The sequence below is a fragment of the Manis pentadactyla genome, chromosome 2, assembly GCF_030020395.1.
Source record: "Manis pentadactyla isolate mManPen7 chromosome 2, mManPen7.hap1, whole genome shotgun sequence".
In the NCBI taxonomy this organism is placed as follows: domain Eukaryota; kingdom Metazoa; phylum Chordata; class Mammalia; order Pholidota; family Manidae; genus Manis; species Manis pentadactyla.
In genome coordinates this window covers 233,631,125-233,647,545 of record NC_080020.1, presented here as the reverse complement: position 1 = coordinate 233,647,545, position 16,421 = coordinate 233,631,125, and the positions used below count along the sequence as shown (strand labels likewise).

General features: G+C 50.8%; 1 protein-coding gene across 2 annotated transcripts in view; it reads left to right on the top strand.

Annotated features, from left to right (window-relative positions):
• TRAPPC12 (trafficking protein particle complex subunit 12) overlaps positions 1-7,480 on the top strand; it is a 75,902-nt gene extending 68,422 nt beyond the window's left edge. Inside the window, exons 10-12 of one of the 2 annotated variants that reach the window (XM_036881639.2) lie at positions 5,795-5,895; positions 6,568-6,655; positions 6,827-7,480. In XM_036881639.2, coding sequence (XP_036737534.2) covers positions 5,795-5,895; positions 6,568-6,655; positions 6,827-7,069 — 432 coding nt within the window. In that variant the 3' untranslated portion in view covers positions 7,070-7,480. Of the gene's footprint in view, positions 1-5,794; positions 5,896-6,567; positions 6,656-6,826 lie in introns of those variants that run through there. The other variant, XR_005023993.2, reaches the window with a different exon arrangement.
• Positions 7,481-16,421: the final 8,941 nt, after the last annotated feature.

The following is a 16,421-nucleotide window of genomic DNA, read 5'->3' as shown; positions in this document are numbered from 1 at the left end:
TGGCTGATAACACAGTGGCAGGTCAGCACATTCAGTGGTGATTCACTGGCACGTTGCTGGCAAGAGCACGTGAATCCATGGGGACGGGACAGAGGAGGTCTGGCATGAGCAGTGATTCCAGCAGGGCAGAAAGGGTGGGGTGGGGGCAGTACTTCCTTTGCCAAGAATGCCACTGGGGCTAGGATGCACTTCCCTGAGCTGTGCTGGCAGAGCGGCAGGCACCCTTCCTCTCTTCTGTCGGCCCGAACCGCGGCCGCACCCTCCATCTCTCAGGTCCTCTGCTGCACTATCCCGGAGCTGGGGCCGGACAGCCTGGGCCTGGCCCCCCTGGTGTCTGCATTTGCTCCCAGCAGAGGCGGATGTGTGCACGTCACATCTCTGCCCCCGCGCCCAGCCTTGGCTGGCTCTGATTCACCCCAGACTAGCGCGTTCGCCTCCACGGCGCAGCTCTTCCTGCCACCGCTGGTCAGAGCCCTGCGGGCCCTCTGGGCCTACTGTCAGGCAGGCCCCATCGGAAGCCCATGTTCCTGGCCCTCCCCAGTTTGGCCCAGACTTATGGTCTGCAGCCTGCTCTTCTCTCTGCTTGGACCTCCTTTCCCTCTTTCTGCCTGTCCAAGTCCCACCCGTCCGCTAGGGCGCCCGTGCACTCACCCTATAGACTCTCCCCTCCTGTTTGTCCTTAGGCAGCTTTGGGAATGAGCACATGGAGCTCAGCAGCCCTGCTGGGAGAAGACAGGCGCGGAGCTCAGCGCCAGTTGCCTCTGTAAAGTGGCCATAATCATAGCATTTAGAGGATTTCACAGAGAATGAATGAGCTAATCCATGCAAAATACTTTGCATGATACTTGGGACACAGGAAGAGCTCAGGACGTAGGATTTCTGGGTTGCTATACCTTTTGCCCTCCTGCTGGACTCGAGAAACTGCCCCTGGTCAGAACTGCCCTTGAAAACCCCTAAACACTCAGAGAGAGAGATGTCACAGAGCATCGAGCACCAAGAACTACAAGCTGGACAGGGGAGGACACAGCAGTGTCCATGTGCAAAAGTCTGGCTGTTGACCTGGAAGGGAGAGGACACAGCAGAGCCAAGATCAGATTACAAGGGACAGTGAGGTTGCACAGGACAGGGCAGGGTGTGTTTGTTGTGGCAGCCCTGACGAGTTAGTAACGGTGAAGAGATCTGATTTAAAGGAGTTGCGGTAACACTAGAGAGAGAATGGGCCATGGAGAGGTGAACGAGAGAATGAATGGGCCTTCACCTTCTAGATGACATGGCACGGCGGGTTTAGAATACTGGCATTACCCTTTCTCTGTGTGTTTCAAATTCTGCATTGAATTCCATTTTTAAGTTATTTCTAAAATTTATGAATTTAAAATAGACCCACCTATGTGTCCTGTCAACAGTTGCTGGACCTCAAAACCAGACATCCACAGGGTGCCACGTGGTGCCTCCCTCAAACTGCCACACCCGTCTCCTCATAACAGACCTGCAATTTTAGTATCTCAAACCTATTTCACTTTGGAATAGCTGTCCTCATTCTTTCCAAGGAGTTCATCATAACTCTGGCTACTGAGGGAAGGGTCCATCTGTTGGTCTGTGCAGTGTTCCCATCACAGGTGTAGAGGTTCGAACACACAGTAGAGTGGCTTGAGGTGCAGGGCCTGGCTGCGTGTCCCTCTCTCCCCTCTGCCTAGTCTCCTGGGCCTGATTATCCTTCACCCACGTGCCCTGCCTGCTGCCAGTGCCCCCGCCCGGGTGACAGCATGGATTTAAAACCCAGGGCCTGGTTCTGCTCCTTACAGTCCGTGATTCGGTCCTGCAGAGCTTCCTTGGAGGTGAGGCGCACAGCTGGTGAGTGGAAGAGCATCGGCTGGAACAGGGATTTCCACTTCTGCCAAGGAAATGTGCTGCCAGCGAGACTGGGGATACGCGGATTCTGGGGAGTCTCTCCATCTAAATTAAGAGCAGAATAACCAGATCTTTGAATATACAAGCACCAGTTTCTTCCTCCATTCACAGGTTCTATAGTCCGACATTGATTCCGACCCTCAGGGTCTCCTTTGGGCTGTGGTTTTTCTATCTTGGAAAGTCAAGAGTAGGAAACAGACAGGTGGGTCTTGGGGGCTCATCCCTCATACCTGGAAAGTAGCCTTGTGCCGACATGAAGTCCAGGACCAAGTGTGGGCAGAGGACTGACTTGGAGCTGACCGAGCTGAGCAGCCTGTGGCTCCTCCGTGCCCCAGCCAGGAGTCGGACCTGACGGCTGCCCAGCAGGAGGGGCCGTCACCGCAGCAGGGCACGGGCTGCGGGAAGGTCTGCGCACCGGGGCAGTGTGGATGGAAGGAGAAAGCGATGCCCCGTCGCCTAACTGTGTCCCTGCTGGGGCCCCGGGGAGGATGACTGCGCGCGTCCAGGAACGCTGGGTCTGGCGAAGCGGAGCCTGGACGGCTCAGGGAGGCCTCCACCGTGGTCCTCGTATGTTCAGCCCCTCGCGCCCCGCAGGGCCTGAAGCTCTGCGGAGAGAGCAGGGGCCGAGGGGTCAGTCCTGGGGTGTCCACGCTCAGGACACTCAGCAGGGAACCTGGAGGGAGCGGCACCCCCAGGAGGAGAAGACAAGCAGACTAGGCCACCGAGCAGTAGGTGGCTTGTGTTCTTCGTACGTCAGTCTGTGGCTTTGCCCGTTTGGAACATACCCATTTGTCTGATGGTTTTTTAAGTATGAAAATGGTTTATATACAAGCACGTATAAAATTTGGGACTAATGGTTTTTCTGTAGAATTTCAGACCTATGTTCTAACTCAAGTCCATCGATAGCAAATGTGAAAAGAAGTGGGATTTTTAGGTGATTACAAATCCAGTAGCAACCTCACGTGGCTGTAGCGTGGCTCTGCTGGCCCTGGGTGTGCTCACATGACCTGCCACCGGACAGGGAGATGCCCTCATCGTCCAGCAACTGCAGAACGTGGACGTTTGGTCTGGAGAGCATTTAACATGGCTGTTGACAATCTGTAATGGTTTTGGCGCAGCTGAGACGGTGAAGGGTGTGTGGTCAAGGAGAAGCAGCTGAAGGAACTGGGAATTGTGGCTGGTGTGAGTCCAGCAGGACAGACGGGAAGTGAGTGCCAGGCTCCCGGGCCTGAGCAGACCCTGCAGGTTGCTGCAGGTTGGGGGGAATGCTCCCCGACCCTGCCCAACGTAGCCCAGCTCTGCTCCGGGAAGGAGAGGCAGTCAGGTGGCGTAGGCTTTCTCACTTACGCAGAAAGATGCACAGAGCTTGTGGCTGCCGAGGGCAGACCCAAGAGGTGCTGGGGCTCAGGCCCGTTTCCTCAGTCCCTGCACTTGCAAGATCGGTCTGTGTGCACACGCTCTTCTCAAAGCATTTGGTACCTGTTTTCTGTCTGTCTTCATAAAAATAAGATAGAGGCTTCCCTCTTTGTTCTCTGGAAAATATTAGATATTTTGGAATTCCTGTTCCTCAGAGGTTTGAATGATTCACCTAAGAAATGCCCATGCCAAACCCTGGGACTTGTGGCGGGGATGCTGGTGGTTTGTCGTGATTTATTGTTCCTCTGCTTTGTTGTCCATTGCCGAGGTTTCCCTGTGCTTCTGGGATCCGTTTTGGCAGGTCAGTGGCCTAGGAGGTCTGGTTTGGTCCTCATTTTCTCCTATGTTTGCACAGTGTTCTGTGAATACAGTCCTCTGTCATAGCTGTTTCGATTTCCTTTCTACCTGTAGTCATTTCTCCTTTTACATTTATGATTCTGTTTACATATACTTTTTCTTGATTAGTCCATCCACTTATGCATTGTTGTCTTCAAATAGCTAGTTTGGGTTTATTTATGTGTTTTATTTGCTTACTTACTAGATATTCTGCAATACTTTTAATTGCCTTTTATATTTTTTAAAGCTGCTCTCTTAGAAATTCAGTAGTATTAGAGGTCCTATTTACATTTTAATAATTATGAAGGTGTAAACTTTCTAATCCCCAGGAAAATCAGTGGGTGGCAAAGCATAGTCCAAGACTTCTCAGTTATCTTCTGCCAGAATGTAGTTCCAGTGCAAATCCCATAGAGGCCCTATGAGGCCTTCTAGGGCAGAGGGCCAGTGCATGGTCTGGGCCTTGGATGGACCTGGGTGTGAGCCCCAGGGTGTATGTTAGCTGGACGACCTGAGAACACCGCCTGACCTCTCTAGCCTCTTTATTCCATCTAGAAGATGAAGGTGGTAACTTAGTCATGATGCCACTGAAGCATGATACTTCTGTAACATGAGAGAGGCACGAATTATCAGTAGCTAGATGACTGCTTGGCACAGTTCCCAACTCATGTGAGGGATTGAGAAGCCTTTATTACTGGCTAGAGTGCCTTTAACACATCGTCTTAAGTGGGATAAAGTGACATGTAGGAGACCCCAACGCTGAAGCTGAGGACACGGTGTTGAGGCTGCAGTGACTGGCTGCATTTAGTCCCCTGGTGGGCAGTCCGTGGAGGCACCTCAAGGCTCCAGTGCCAGTGGGGAGGCAGCACACGAGTGCGTCGTCTTCTCTCCGCATCCCGTCTGTGTGCTTCCTTTTGTCTTTCTTCCTCGTAGTGAGGTATTTTTTCCTGGGGGTATTGTCAGTGACTGGGAAGGGTCGGAGGGTTGTCTTGAAGCTCTGACCTCAGCTGCCTGTACCATGGGTGCTGGCAGGAAACATGAGACTTAGCACAGGTGAGGGACTCTGATTACTCAGCAGTGGCCATTTAGCCAGTGTCGTCTTTGCCACCGAACACCAAGCCTGCTTCCTCAGGGTACTGGGAAGAGCACCAGGCCCCTGCAGTGGGTCCCGGACACGGAGCCCCAGCCTCCTGGAGAGGTGGTGTGGGACAGAGCAACTGCAGGCCCCCGGCAAGTCAGGGTCTGGGCCAGCGAGAGGGTGCCTCGTGCACGTGGTGCCTGCCGTGCCCACTCTCCTCTACTGGTCAGACTGCCAGTAGCACAAATCCAGTTTTATAATGAAATTTCCATGTGGACTAAGGACAGTATTTTGTAGGATTTCAGCAGTTACTATAGCGTAGAGCTCCATTCCAGAGTTATTTCTTCAGGCAACTATTGGTTTTTACCTGACCCTTTGTGAAGATTTTAACAGATTTTTCATTTTTCATACATTTCTATTAATAAGGCTTAGACCTTTGATTTCTTCCTTATGCTTCTGAAGTAAAAGGAGACCTGGACCTCCCTTCACACAGCCCCCAGCCATGGTTCCCAGCGATGGTCTCGTCAGCTCTGCTCTGCTCAGCCCCCTCTCCAGATGCCCAGCCTCATAGCAGTAGAGAGCTGAGGGGTCCTTACCCACTTGATCAGCGAGGGTGTGGGTTTTTTGTAAAATTATTCTGTATAACTGAGTCAAAGTGTTACTTTGAAATCTGTAAATTTGATAGTCCCCTATCATTTTACCTCTCACAACCAAAAAAAATTTATTTGAGGCTTGCCATTTGTCGTAACTTAAATGTTTTAGTTTTTCTGTCATTCTTTTATTTTACTTAAGCTGTGCCAGGATTCCTTGCAAAGGTACAAATTGAAAACTGTGGGGCTCATTAATAAGGCACGTGTGTTGTTAGTTTCTGACATACAGATACTGACATTCCACCACTATACCCTAAGCCCCTGCTTTTTTACAAAAAATACAGAGGTTGCCCCTGCCTGATACATAAATGTCCTCTATCCCGACCCAATATTAGGGAACTGTAGATGTGACTGTAGATTTAATATTTATTTTTTCATTCAGACTGACTAAATAATTTTGTCAAAGCAGATTGGAGACATAAAAACAGCTGAGAAGTATTTTCAAGACGTGGAGAAAGTAACACAAAAATTGGATGGACTGCAGGGTAAAATCATGGTTTTAATGAACAGGTATGTATTTTAAAACTGAATATACACTGTCCCAGATTTCTGAAGAGTTTAAATGCCCCATAGCAGCAAAGCCCTGGAGACACTCTGTGCCGCCTCCTGCCCTGTGTCTCTCAGAACTGAAGGTGAATGACCACAGACCCAGGAAGCACAGAAGTGTATGAGTTCCATTCATCTTTTAGTCAAAAAAAACTGATTTTAAGGTTTTTCCATCTTGTTTTTCACAGTGCTGCTTATATTGCTCCCATTTTCAATATGAATTTGCAGCAGTGTTTACCATTCTAGTGCACCAGACATCTCACTTCCTGTGTTCTGGGGTTGGGTGGCTGGCTTTATGAATGAGACAGTATCTACAGGACAGGAGGTGTGCTGTGGGGGGGGGTGTACGATGAAGCGTGTGCACAGTGTAAAGCTCGCACCACAACAGAATACAGCAGGTACCCGTTTTATAGCAGGAAATCAAGTTAGGTGAAGCTACGATGTCTAATAACAGATATCTAAATAAAGCTTGAGTTAATATGCCAGGAAGTGTGCCTGGTTCAGTGTGAAGGGGCAGCCCCTCTGGAAGGCGTGAACACCAGCTGCTCATAGCGTGCCTGTCTAGGCTGAGGGGCGCCCTCGGCTTTGCTGGCACCTTTCAGACTGTGACTGCTTGGCATGTTGCTCATGTTCCAGAGCTTTCCTTCACCTTGGTCAGAATAACTTCGCAGAAGCCCACAGATTCTTCACAGAAATCTTAAGGATTGAGCCGACAAATGCAGTGGTAAGACAGCAGACGTAAGGTCCGTCTGCAGCCCCTCCCAGCACATGGGCACCAGGCAGTGCAGAGGGGGAAGGCACCGAGCAGGGCCTGCGCACCCCCCCCACACAGTACCCCACGTACTCCCCCCGGGAGGCCGCTGTGCCCCACGCCATGCGTGTCCCTCTTCCCTAGGCCAACAACAATTCGGCGGTGTGTCTGCTCTACCTGGGCAAACTCAAGGACTCCCTCCGGCAGCTGGAGGCCATGGTCCAGCAGGACCCCAGGCAGCCCCTGCATGAGAGCGTGCTCTTCAACCTGACCACCATGTACGAGCTGGAGTCCTCCCGCAGCACGCAGAAAAAGCAGTCCCTGCTCGAGGCGGTCGCCGTCAAGGAAGGGGACAGCTTCAACACACAGTGCCTCAAGCTGGCCTAGGTCACTCGCCAGGTGGTTCCGGAACCACCAGGATCTTTGTCAGTGGTGCATGTTGGAGCTCACGGGTCAGTGTGGCTGAAGGTTCCCCTAAACCCTTTTCACTGGTGTCTGGGATGGGGCCATCCACATCGGGGACCACGGCCAAGGCTGTAGCAGCTCGTTGAACTCCGAGCAGCACACTCCCCTGCAGCTCTGCCTCCGCCTGTGAAGACGGGAAACGCGCCACAGGAAGGGCTCGGCAGAGAAAATCTGTAGGACACAAAGGGGCCCTTTTGTTCATTCCTGGAAGCTGACCTGCTTCATATATTACCCTGAATATCCTCAGAGAAAAGCTGAAAAATGTATATAAACCATTCTCAGTCTAGGCCTGAATGTTCTAGAGGCTTTATAAATAGTGGAAGAGAAGTACAACACAGACTGCCATTCATCTTCCTCTCATGTTCCCGTCACAAACCCTAAAAGTAAGTGCATCAGTTTTGCTCATCTAGCTCTTTGTCGGCCTATGCCGCACACCTTGGACAAGCCAGGTGCTGGGCGGGAGGTTGCCCCGTCTCTCCTGGGAGCGGAACGGAGGGCCTCCTGGTACAGGGAAGGCGAGGCAGAGCCCTCAGAGCAGACAAGCAGGCAGGCGAGACCGGCTCGAGCCAAATGCATGTGTGTTTATGTTCTTCCCTGCCTCTACATCAGGGCATCTGCCCCAATGTGTACACAGTGCAGGGGAGGAAATGTTTTCCTCTAAATTTCTAAGTTCTTTGGCTGGTCTACTAATCAATTGACATAATACAGATTAATAGAAGAAAAACAAATTAATTGCATACATACAGGGCCCCAGGAAAACAAGGTGGGAAATAGAGGCTTGTCTGCCATCCTGAGCTAAGGCATGGGGTTAGGAGCCTATGGCTTTAAAGGGGAGGACTTGGAACAGTAAGAAGAGCAGTTGCTCAGTAATTAGATGTTTGCTCTTCCACAGAAATGGGTCATCAGATAAAAGTCACCTCTAGTAATAGCTCATTCTCTTGACCAGCCCTCTGTGTAGATCTCTAGGTAGTTCAAAGAGGGAAAGGTCTTTATCAACTCTGCCTGAACCCAGTACATGGATCAGTGCGAGCTGAAGGCACGGTGGCATGTTTCGGGGTCACGTACTCTCCCCTCAGTCCCACCTCTGAAACTCCCCACTAAGTCTCAGTCCAGAAGCAGTTCAGCTAAACAGTGTCTCATTTCAGGAGGTGGGGGTGCAGGCAGGCTTCCAAAGTCAGCAGTCAGGTAAGAGGTAGTTCTCTGGAAACAAAAGAAAGGTTAAAGACGGGATCAGGTTGTGATACCAGGTTGACTTCTGGAGGCAGCCCGTCACGGGGAGTTCTTGATGTCCGGCTTGCAGCATCTTCAGCTGGGTGACTGTGGCAGTGGCGTGCAGACAGAGCACCCTGGTTTGCAGCACGAAGAACGTCCCTGGTGAGCTGTCCTAGTGGCCCACACGGCAGTGGGCTTGAAGACGCCCCACCCGCACTGTTGTGATCTCTCTGGGGGTGATACCCAGTCGCCCAGCTTTGGCATACATGGCCTCAGGGGACAGGCAACTTTAATCCTCAGTGATACCAAGCGGAGGGCAGGAGAAAACCAGGGCTGTCAGTTGGGAGAGTTGTGGCCTAAATGAGAGGAAACTAGAAGAATCCAGGGTCTAAGCTAGGAAGACCATGTAGGAGACAAAGGCAAAGACAGCACTGGGCTCCGACGTGTGTGGAGGGGCTTCCTGAAACAAGTCTTCTCCCTCCAGTCACCTCCATTCTCACCAGGGATGGCCACGGCAAGGCCATCTCGTCTGCAGACCAAGTCCGGTCTCAGTGGACTTCGGCTGACTGTTCACATAAGTGCAGCATAGTGGCTGACCCTAAAGGCTCTTGTTAAGTCTGCTTTTCTAGACCTTTCTGTAAGAATCTCAGATTGAACTTTTTAAAAGCCTCTCAGGGGTAAGTCACACCAAGGACTTGCCATCAGACTTTGCCTTCAATACCTGTAGATTTGGGTGAATTCTTCTTTCTCCAGGTCCCCGTAATATTCTGAGGTTCTTGAGCCTGCCAGGAAGTGACCTCCTTCCCCATCTGGTGAGGCTGCCAGGGACCCTGTGAGCAAGGTGCCAGGATGATTTTTCCAGGACTTCACTGGCTTACAGAGTCACCCTTAGTTCCTCAGAGCTGTCTGGTCATCTGAGCTTAGGCAGCCCTCCCTCTAAGAGGACATTCTGGTCAAAGCCTTGGATATAAGCGATGTTTCCAGTCATGACCCCTTACAAGGAGAATGGATTCTTATTAAACTTACGCAAGTGATTATAGTGCATGGAAATAATATACTAAGTTTCCAGATTCTGGAGGGATCAGGAAGGGAGAAAAAGTAATTGTTTTATCTTTGTTCACAAAGCTGTATGTTACCAACAGTTGACAGCCTGAAGAGAAAAAGGCTTCCTTAAATCTGGAAAAACAAAACATGAGAGAACCACTAGTGTTTCCAACCAAAGTCATAAAAACTGATGGTTGTCCTCAGCTCATTCAGTTCTGTGTAGTCAGTGCTTGTCCTGCCTGGATCCAGCTGTCTCTGGTTCTGGAAATTCCTGCCCAGCTCATCCGTGTCATCGTAAAGTCATCGGACACGTACTCTTGTCAGTCTTTCCTTGAATCTCTTGAAGGTGAGGCACTTTCACAAAGCATCAGAGTAACTGAATGATGGGGGCTGAGAATGCCCATTGCTCCAGATCTGTGAGTTCACTGTAAGGGAATGAAAGCAATGTGTGTACTTCTGTGATACCTAATGTCAAGGTAACAGCTGGAGTTAGGACTGGTACCATTATCCCAGGACACAGATCCAGGACTGTCAGACAGTTGGTTGAGCCACTTCCATTAGTAATATTTACCCACACAATTGTTGGTCTGTAAGCTCCTCAGGAGCTTACAGGTGTGATGTGGAACCTACCCCCATAGGCAGAGGTCAGGGAGAGACAGAGAGAGAGGCAGGCCACTCCAGATGGGTAGGTGACAGGTTTAATAAGCAAGAGACCTTACGTATGAGGCTGGTCTTGGGTGGCTGCAAGATGAGATCTCTGTACCCACCCATGAGATCTTAGAAGGCTTTCCGGAAGTCTTAACTGGGCTCAGTCACATGTGCCATCCAGGCAGTCTCAGCACCACATCTGTCTCAAGGCTGCATCCTTGGGGATAGGGAAGGCAGGCAGAACCCACACTGTAAGGACGGGAAGGGGGTGAGGAGCCTCGGATGCCTGTCTCCAGCTCACGGCGGCAGCAGTCACGTGGCCTTCATGACTCTGCAACAACGGGCCAGGAAGGCTTATGGCCACTCCACGGTGCTTCCCATTAACATTCCAAGTAAGCCGATTAGTGTAACAGCTCTCCTTTTATAAGGAGCGAGAGCAAATCTTGGAGATGTTCAGGGCCCTCTGGAAATGCCCAAAATTGGTTTGAGGTCAATTCAGAATTTGATTGTGGGGAATTTGTCAAAAATATCCGAAGGTTTGGACACTTTAAGTAGAATCACATTATTATGAGACACAACTAACCAAAGTAACAAAAGATTTTAAAGGCAAATACAGAAGGTTGCATAGTTGTGAACAAAACCAGTAAAAGACCTAATAAAACACAGAATTTTTGTTTTCCAGACAAATTACTTAAAGGGTCAAGAAACTTAACACAATTTGTTATCAAAAAACGACAAAGTCTAAGACAACTTTGTCCTTGTAAGAGAAAAAGCCAATTCTAATTTTGTACGAGCTTCCTTCTGATATTAAAGTCACTTAAGTTAATTCTAATATTATCCAGTTTGATCACACATTAAAAGTTCTTTCTAAAGATGCCTTTTCCACAAACCGACAATTTTTTCCTCAACAAAATGCATCCCCATTCTTCATACCTTCTTTTACGGAAACACATACCCTCCTTTCCTTTTTAGAGATGTTTATTTCTAGTAGTCACATAACACTTAACGCTTAGAAACCCTTAATTTCTAGTGAAAGCTAAGAAGGCAGCCATTGTGACCTGTCACAGTGTTCCTCAGACAAACTGGTGAGTCCATTATGTAATTTCTAGGTACAAATTTTTTGATGTGGCACAAAAACATGTTTAGTAGTGGACCCAAATATCTTCTAGTTCCTCTGTTTATTATGTTCAATAATGTTAATGTTCCAAATTTTTTCCTATTTGGAAATTATCTGGATAATTAAATGAATTTAACTCATTTAACTTAGCAAAACTTTAGGGTTCCAGGTTACTAAAAGATTTGCGGAAAATATTTCAAAAGGATGCCTAAAAACTTTTCCCTACTTAGAACTAATGTACTTGTTCTTAACAATTATGTTAACATTACTCATGAAAATTTCATGAGACATTAAAACAGCTAACCATCATCCTAAGTTGCCTTTCTTGCAGACAAATTCTATAAGAGATAACATGAGCTTACTTGATAATAAACAGGTGGAATAAAAGTATTGTAGTTAATGCTGGTAACTCTAAAGACAAGCCTATTTTAATTAACAACCTTAAACTAGCTTTTACTAAAGAAGAATCTTAGATCACATGAACTTAAAAAGCACTGGGTTAGTTATGTTTCTTTAATTCATATAAGTGCTTGTTTGTTTTTAAACCAGTTAAACAGTTCTTGTACAAATTAATTTTAGCAGCAGCATCCAGAGCTACAAAAATGCACATATCCAACAGCATGCAGCACACATATGCACCAGATGCACGTGGGCACAGAGATGGCAACAGGACCTTGCAGTTACTAACATTGGTGATCCCTCATTTGCCCAATTTCCAAATACTTCCTCTCTTCCCTGCCCCCTCCTAAGGAGAAACTTCTCCCTAAGTTTTGTGTTTCAACGAATGCCTCTTAGAACCTAGAGAAGATGGGCATAGAAAATCTATCCACAAAGGCACAGAGAAAGTGTCCAAGTTCCTCCAAGGGGTTTTTGGAGGCATGCTTGCCTATTAGCAGAAATCTAGAGTGATCACTATTTCAATTTTTTTTTTTCTTAGTACAGAACAGTCCTGTTCCCAGTATCCTAATTGGTCTTTTAGAGTTAAATATCTGTAAGCATTCTGAGATGAGTCAGTAAGTCTGGGGATTGGTAAAGACGGGTAGTATTTGACTTGCTTCTAGAGCCAATTTCTGGTTTTGTAGAGGTTTTCAGGACAAAGATAGTTGTTTCCAGTTCCCAGGAGAACTGGATTGCAGCCTGGACAAGAGGCTGACCCACCCATCCAACTAAATTATCTGCAACTTGCCTCTTTCCCTCTGGGTAGTTTTATTTAGCTTAGAGAAGGCCTGAAAACAATCCTCTCGGGCTCTGGGTGTCAGCCGTGGTCACAGACTCAGACCTGTGGCCTCCTATCTTTCTGTCATTTCACCCGCTCAACTAGTCTTGGGAATTAATCCATTTACAAAATCTTTGGAGGACCCTCCGGGCTCAGGGAAATCTCTGGTTATAGCCCTTAGTTCAGCCTTCGATCCAGGAGTGAAAAATACCTGGAGAGGATCCCTGTGGCCTCCCGTGGTCTTACTTTAAAAGGGGGCAGTTCCGCAGCCTTTTTGGAGAGGAAGGCGGCTGGGACGGGCTCCCTGGACTGGGGACTCAGGGCAGGGGAGGCAGTGCTGGAGTTAAGTCGGTCTGGCAGTCTGTGGTTTTAGTACTCTCACATCTTTTTCATTAGCCTCTTACAACAAATCTTTTGGTAAAGCTGTCTGGACCTTCGGAGGCTTCTGCACACCAGTTAAATCAGGCAGCCCAATTCTGTTTGATCTGGAAGCATACTTCTTAAGTGAGTCTTTTCTAACTGGAACCGTCCTCAGAACAGCTGTTGTGACTCCGCCAGGGGCAGACAGCTGGTAGGACGGACCTTAGCCGCAAGTGGAGTTTGACCCTCATTTCTGTCCTGCCATATTCTGGGGCCCAAACCTGACAGTTACCAAGCAAAGTTCTCAGGACACAAAACAAGCTTAGTAAGATTTTTACCATTTCTGTAGATATGTACAGTTTCCAGCACCATAGTTCTTAGACATAAAATAAGCAGGTTTGCCAGAAAGAGGTGAAGTAGTGTGTTTAACTCTGGATTTTTCAGAAGGGAACTTATGTCGGATGTAGAGTTGAGTTTCTGTTCTTTGATTTTGTTCCGGGCCCCCCTAGGGCGACCCATGGTACCTCTTTGTAGCTACTTTTTAACTGGGTCTTTCCGAAGGTACCAATGAGACAATAAATAGTTTAGAATGAGAACTCTCTAAAAAAATTTTTTCTCTCAAATATAGCCAATTCAAAGGGTCTATTGTCTGGCCTTTGACAAATAGAATCTTACTGGTCTCAACTGGATTCACACCCATAAGCCTTTTAGGGCTTAACCATGAACAAAAGAGAGCAGGAAACGCAGCCCTCGTGAGATCCAGGGTGCTCACCCCAAAAGTCGTCCAGAAAAGCAGAGGCGGTAAAGGCTGGTGTGATACAAATGGCGGCTCCCGTCTCCCGGGACGACGAGAGACGCCTCCGGCCTTGCCCCGCTGACCTGTGACGGCCGCAGGCGCTGGAATGGCGCCCTGCCCGGGCTTTCTTACGTGCACACTGGCAGCTTCAGCCAAGCGGGGATGTCTCAGAGCCGAACTAACGCCCAGGGGGCACATGCCTCAGGGCGGGGACTGGGTGGCGGCTTGCAGGGACCTCCTTGCTCTCCAGCTTTCCTAAGGCTGGCAGGGCACCTGGCAGCACTCAAACCCGTCCAGTGACCAGCTTACCCTAGATTCGGGTGAGGCGGCCAGCGCTCTCACAGGTCTCGGCGGTCAGCCACGCCCACCAGTCCTGGGGCTCAGGCTTCCCAGGTGCCCGCAGCAGCAGCAGCCTTGACCCCCTGCGCACGTTCACCCACGGCAAACCTCGTCCGCACAGATGCCAGTCTGGTGGGAAGGATGAACTCAGTCTGTGAGGCCAGCTGAACAGCAGCCTGTGGGCCTCGGCGCACGTCCCCCCTGCGTGGTCTCCCTCCTCAGGACAAATGATGCAGTAGACAGAACAGAGGCAAACAGACCAGTGAACACCGGGAGTCCCCGTCTCAGGTCCCTTCCGGTCTGCCCCAGGAACCGGCTCCGCAGAGCTTTCTGCTGCTCTCAATTCATAAAAGGAAGCTCACCCTCGCGTTTCCCCAGACCCGGCCCTGTGGGCCCCCGGGGCTCACCCGCTGCAGCCTTGGGGAGCAGTGGCCGGCCAGGTCGCGGACTTGCTGGCTGGAGGGGAGGAAGTGCTTCAGATTCCTAGGTCCAAACACCAAATTACAGGAGTTGGGGCCCCATAAGAACGTGACACCCAAGGACAAACTGGAAAACTGAGGCTTACCTGCCGTCCTGAGATAAGGAATGGGATTAGGGGCCTGGGGCTTCAAAGAGGAGGAGGAGGCCTCACGGGACCGGAAGACAAGTGAGATGTCCGACCTGCCGTGTCGCTGGGTCACTCGGGGACAGTCCCTGGTAAGAGCCCTGAGCCGGGCCCCCTAAGTTCCCTCAGGTAGTTAAGGGACGGGCGAAGGTTCTTGAAAGTGCTGGGTATCGACTGCCTTCAGCTCCAGAATAACCCGCGTGCCAAAGCGGCACATTTTGGGGCCACATTCCTCCTCCCAGCAGTCAGCCCTGCTTTTGAAACACCTGAAGAACCTGAAATTTGACTCACTTTACTAAAGAACTAGCAAGAGTCCTTTAAATGCCCTGCTCTTCCGGTGCATTTTAAGGTCTGATACACTTTAGAGACTGCGATGTACACGTGTGCTGTGCACACACACACAGCACCTACCAGAGACACAGTCTCAACGCATTTGTTGAACTACAAGTTAATGACGCATGAGAACATAAGAGGCGAGGCAGCTGGGCCGTGCACACCAAGGCCTTAGAGCATTGACCTTCACGGAGAGAATAAACCTGTAACAGCATTTGAATCCCTTCACCTGGAAGGTTCCCTGCCAGTGTGGCCTTGGGGCTGAGGGGCTCCTCCCTGGAACCCGGCAGGAGGCCGTGGAGGCAGCAGGCCAGGTGAGTGACTGGGGGTCTGTCTGCCCACATGGTGGGGGTGGTGGGGGCTGCATGGCTCCCACCAGACAAGCTGCACCAATTGGAAACAGGGTTCCAGGTTCCCCAGCAAACCGGTATTTGTGCCCCAAGGTCCCCATTCCCAAGGGCAAACCACTAACACTTCCCCCCAGTGGGGTGCTCAGGGCCACAGCAGGTTCTGTGCTCCAGGCAGCGGAAAGGCCCCAGGCTCTGCTAGGAAACCATCCCCTTCCTTCCCCGAGTTCATGCAGGTAGGTAGGGGTGGCTCCTCTAGGCCCTGCCAGAGCACATGCCTCAGCCCCAGCACATGCCTCAGCCCCAGCACGGGCTTCGAGTATCCATGGTGTGCTCCAGGCCCAGCGACCTCTGAGCCTTATAAGCCAGTGTGATGTGTGGGTAGCCACCTCAAATAGGACCCTGTGCACAGGTGTCCCCAGCCAGTGAGCCGCACGGAGGAGCCTGAGCCAGCTCACCTCCATCGCCCGGGCAGTCGCAAGGCGTTGTCCCCCATCCTCCAGGCCTGCAGGGGTGATGGGTGCTGAGCAGGAGGCTGGCGCAGCCCTGGGGACTCACCCAGAGCAGAGCTGGGAAAGAACGCCCACGGAGGGTGTGAGTGCGGGTATTGGGTGGCCCCACGCAGGCAGGAGGAGGACAGGCCAGCTCACCCCTGCGGAGGAGACAAGCCAGGGCGGAATCAATGGGACAAGGCTGCAGCCAGGCCAGAGGGCTGGCCTCGGGGGTGCCGTCCACCACAGAAGGACCCCGGACACCTGGGAGTGGCAGGGACAAGGCAGAGGTCGGCCGAGTGCCCACCAGGCCAGGAAGGATGTGCAGGCTGCCTCCTGCATGGCCCTGCAAGGCTCTGCCACCCAGGCCCTGGGGCTGCCCCAGCAGGGTGACCTCAGGCCTCACTGAAAAGTGAAACAAGCTGCCAGAGCACATTCTTCTGCCTGCCCGGGCCAGGACTGACGTGGGGCCACCCGGCCTGGGGTGGCTCGCTGGGACCCCGACCTACTCACACAGACCCTGCTTGCAGGTGAGACCCTGCTTCCAGCGCCCAGCTGGCACGTTGTTGGTGATCACCACCTAATCCCACACCTGCCAGGTAGTGCGGCGGATCCACGGCAGATGTTTCCAATGCCAGAAAACCACCTGCTGTGCTTCCCGCGTTCCGAGAGCCTCGTGGGCTCGTGCTCCCCTCAGCCCCACTCCCTGCACAGGTGAGGTATCCGAGGCACAGAGGGCCTGAGTCAGCTTCCCGGGGCTGCACAGC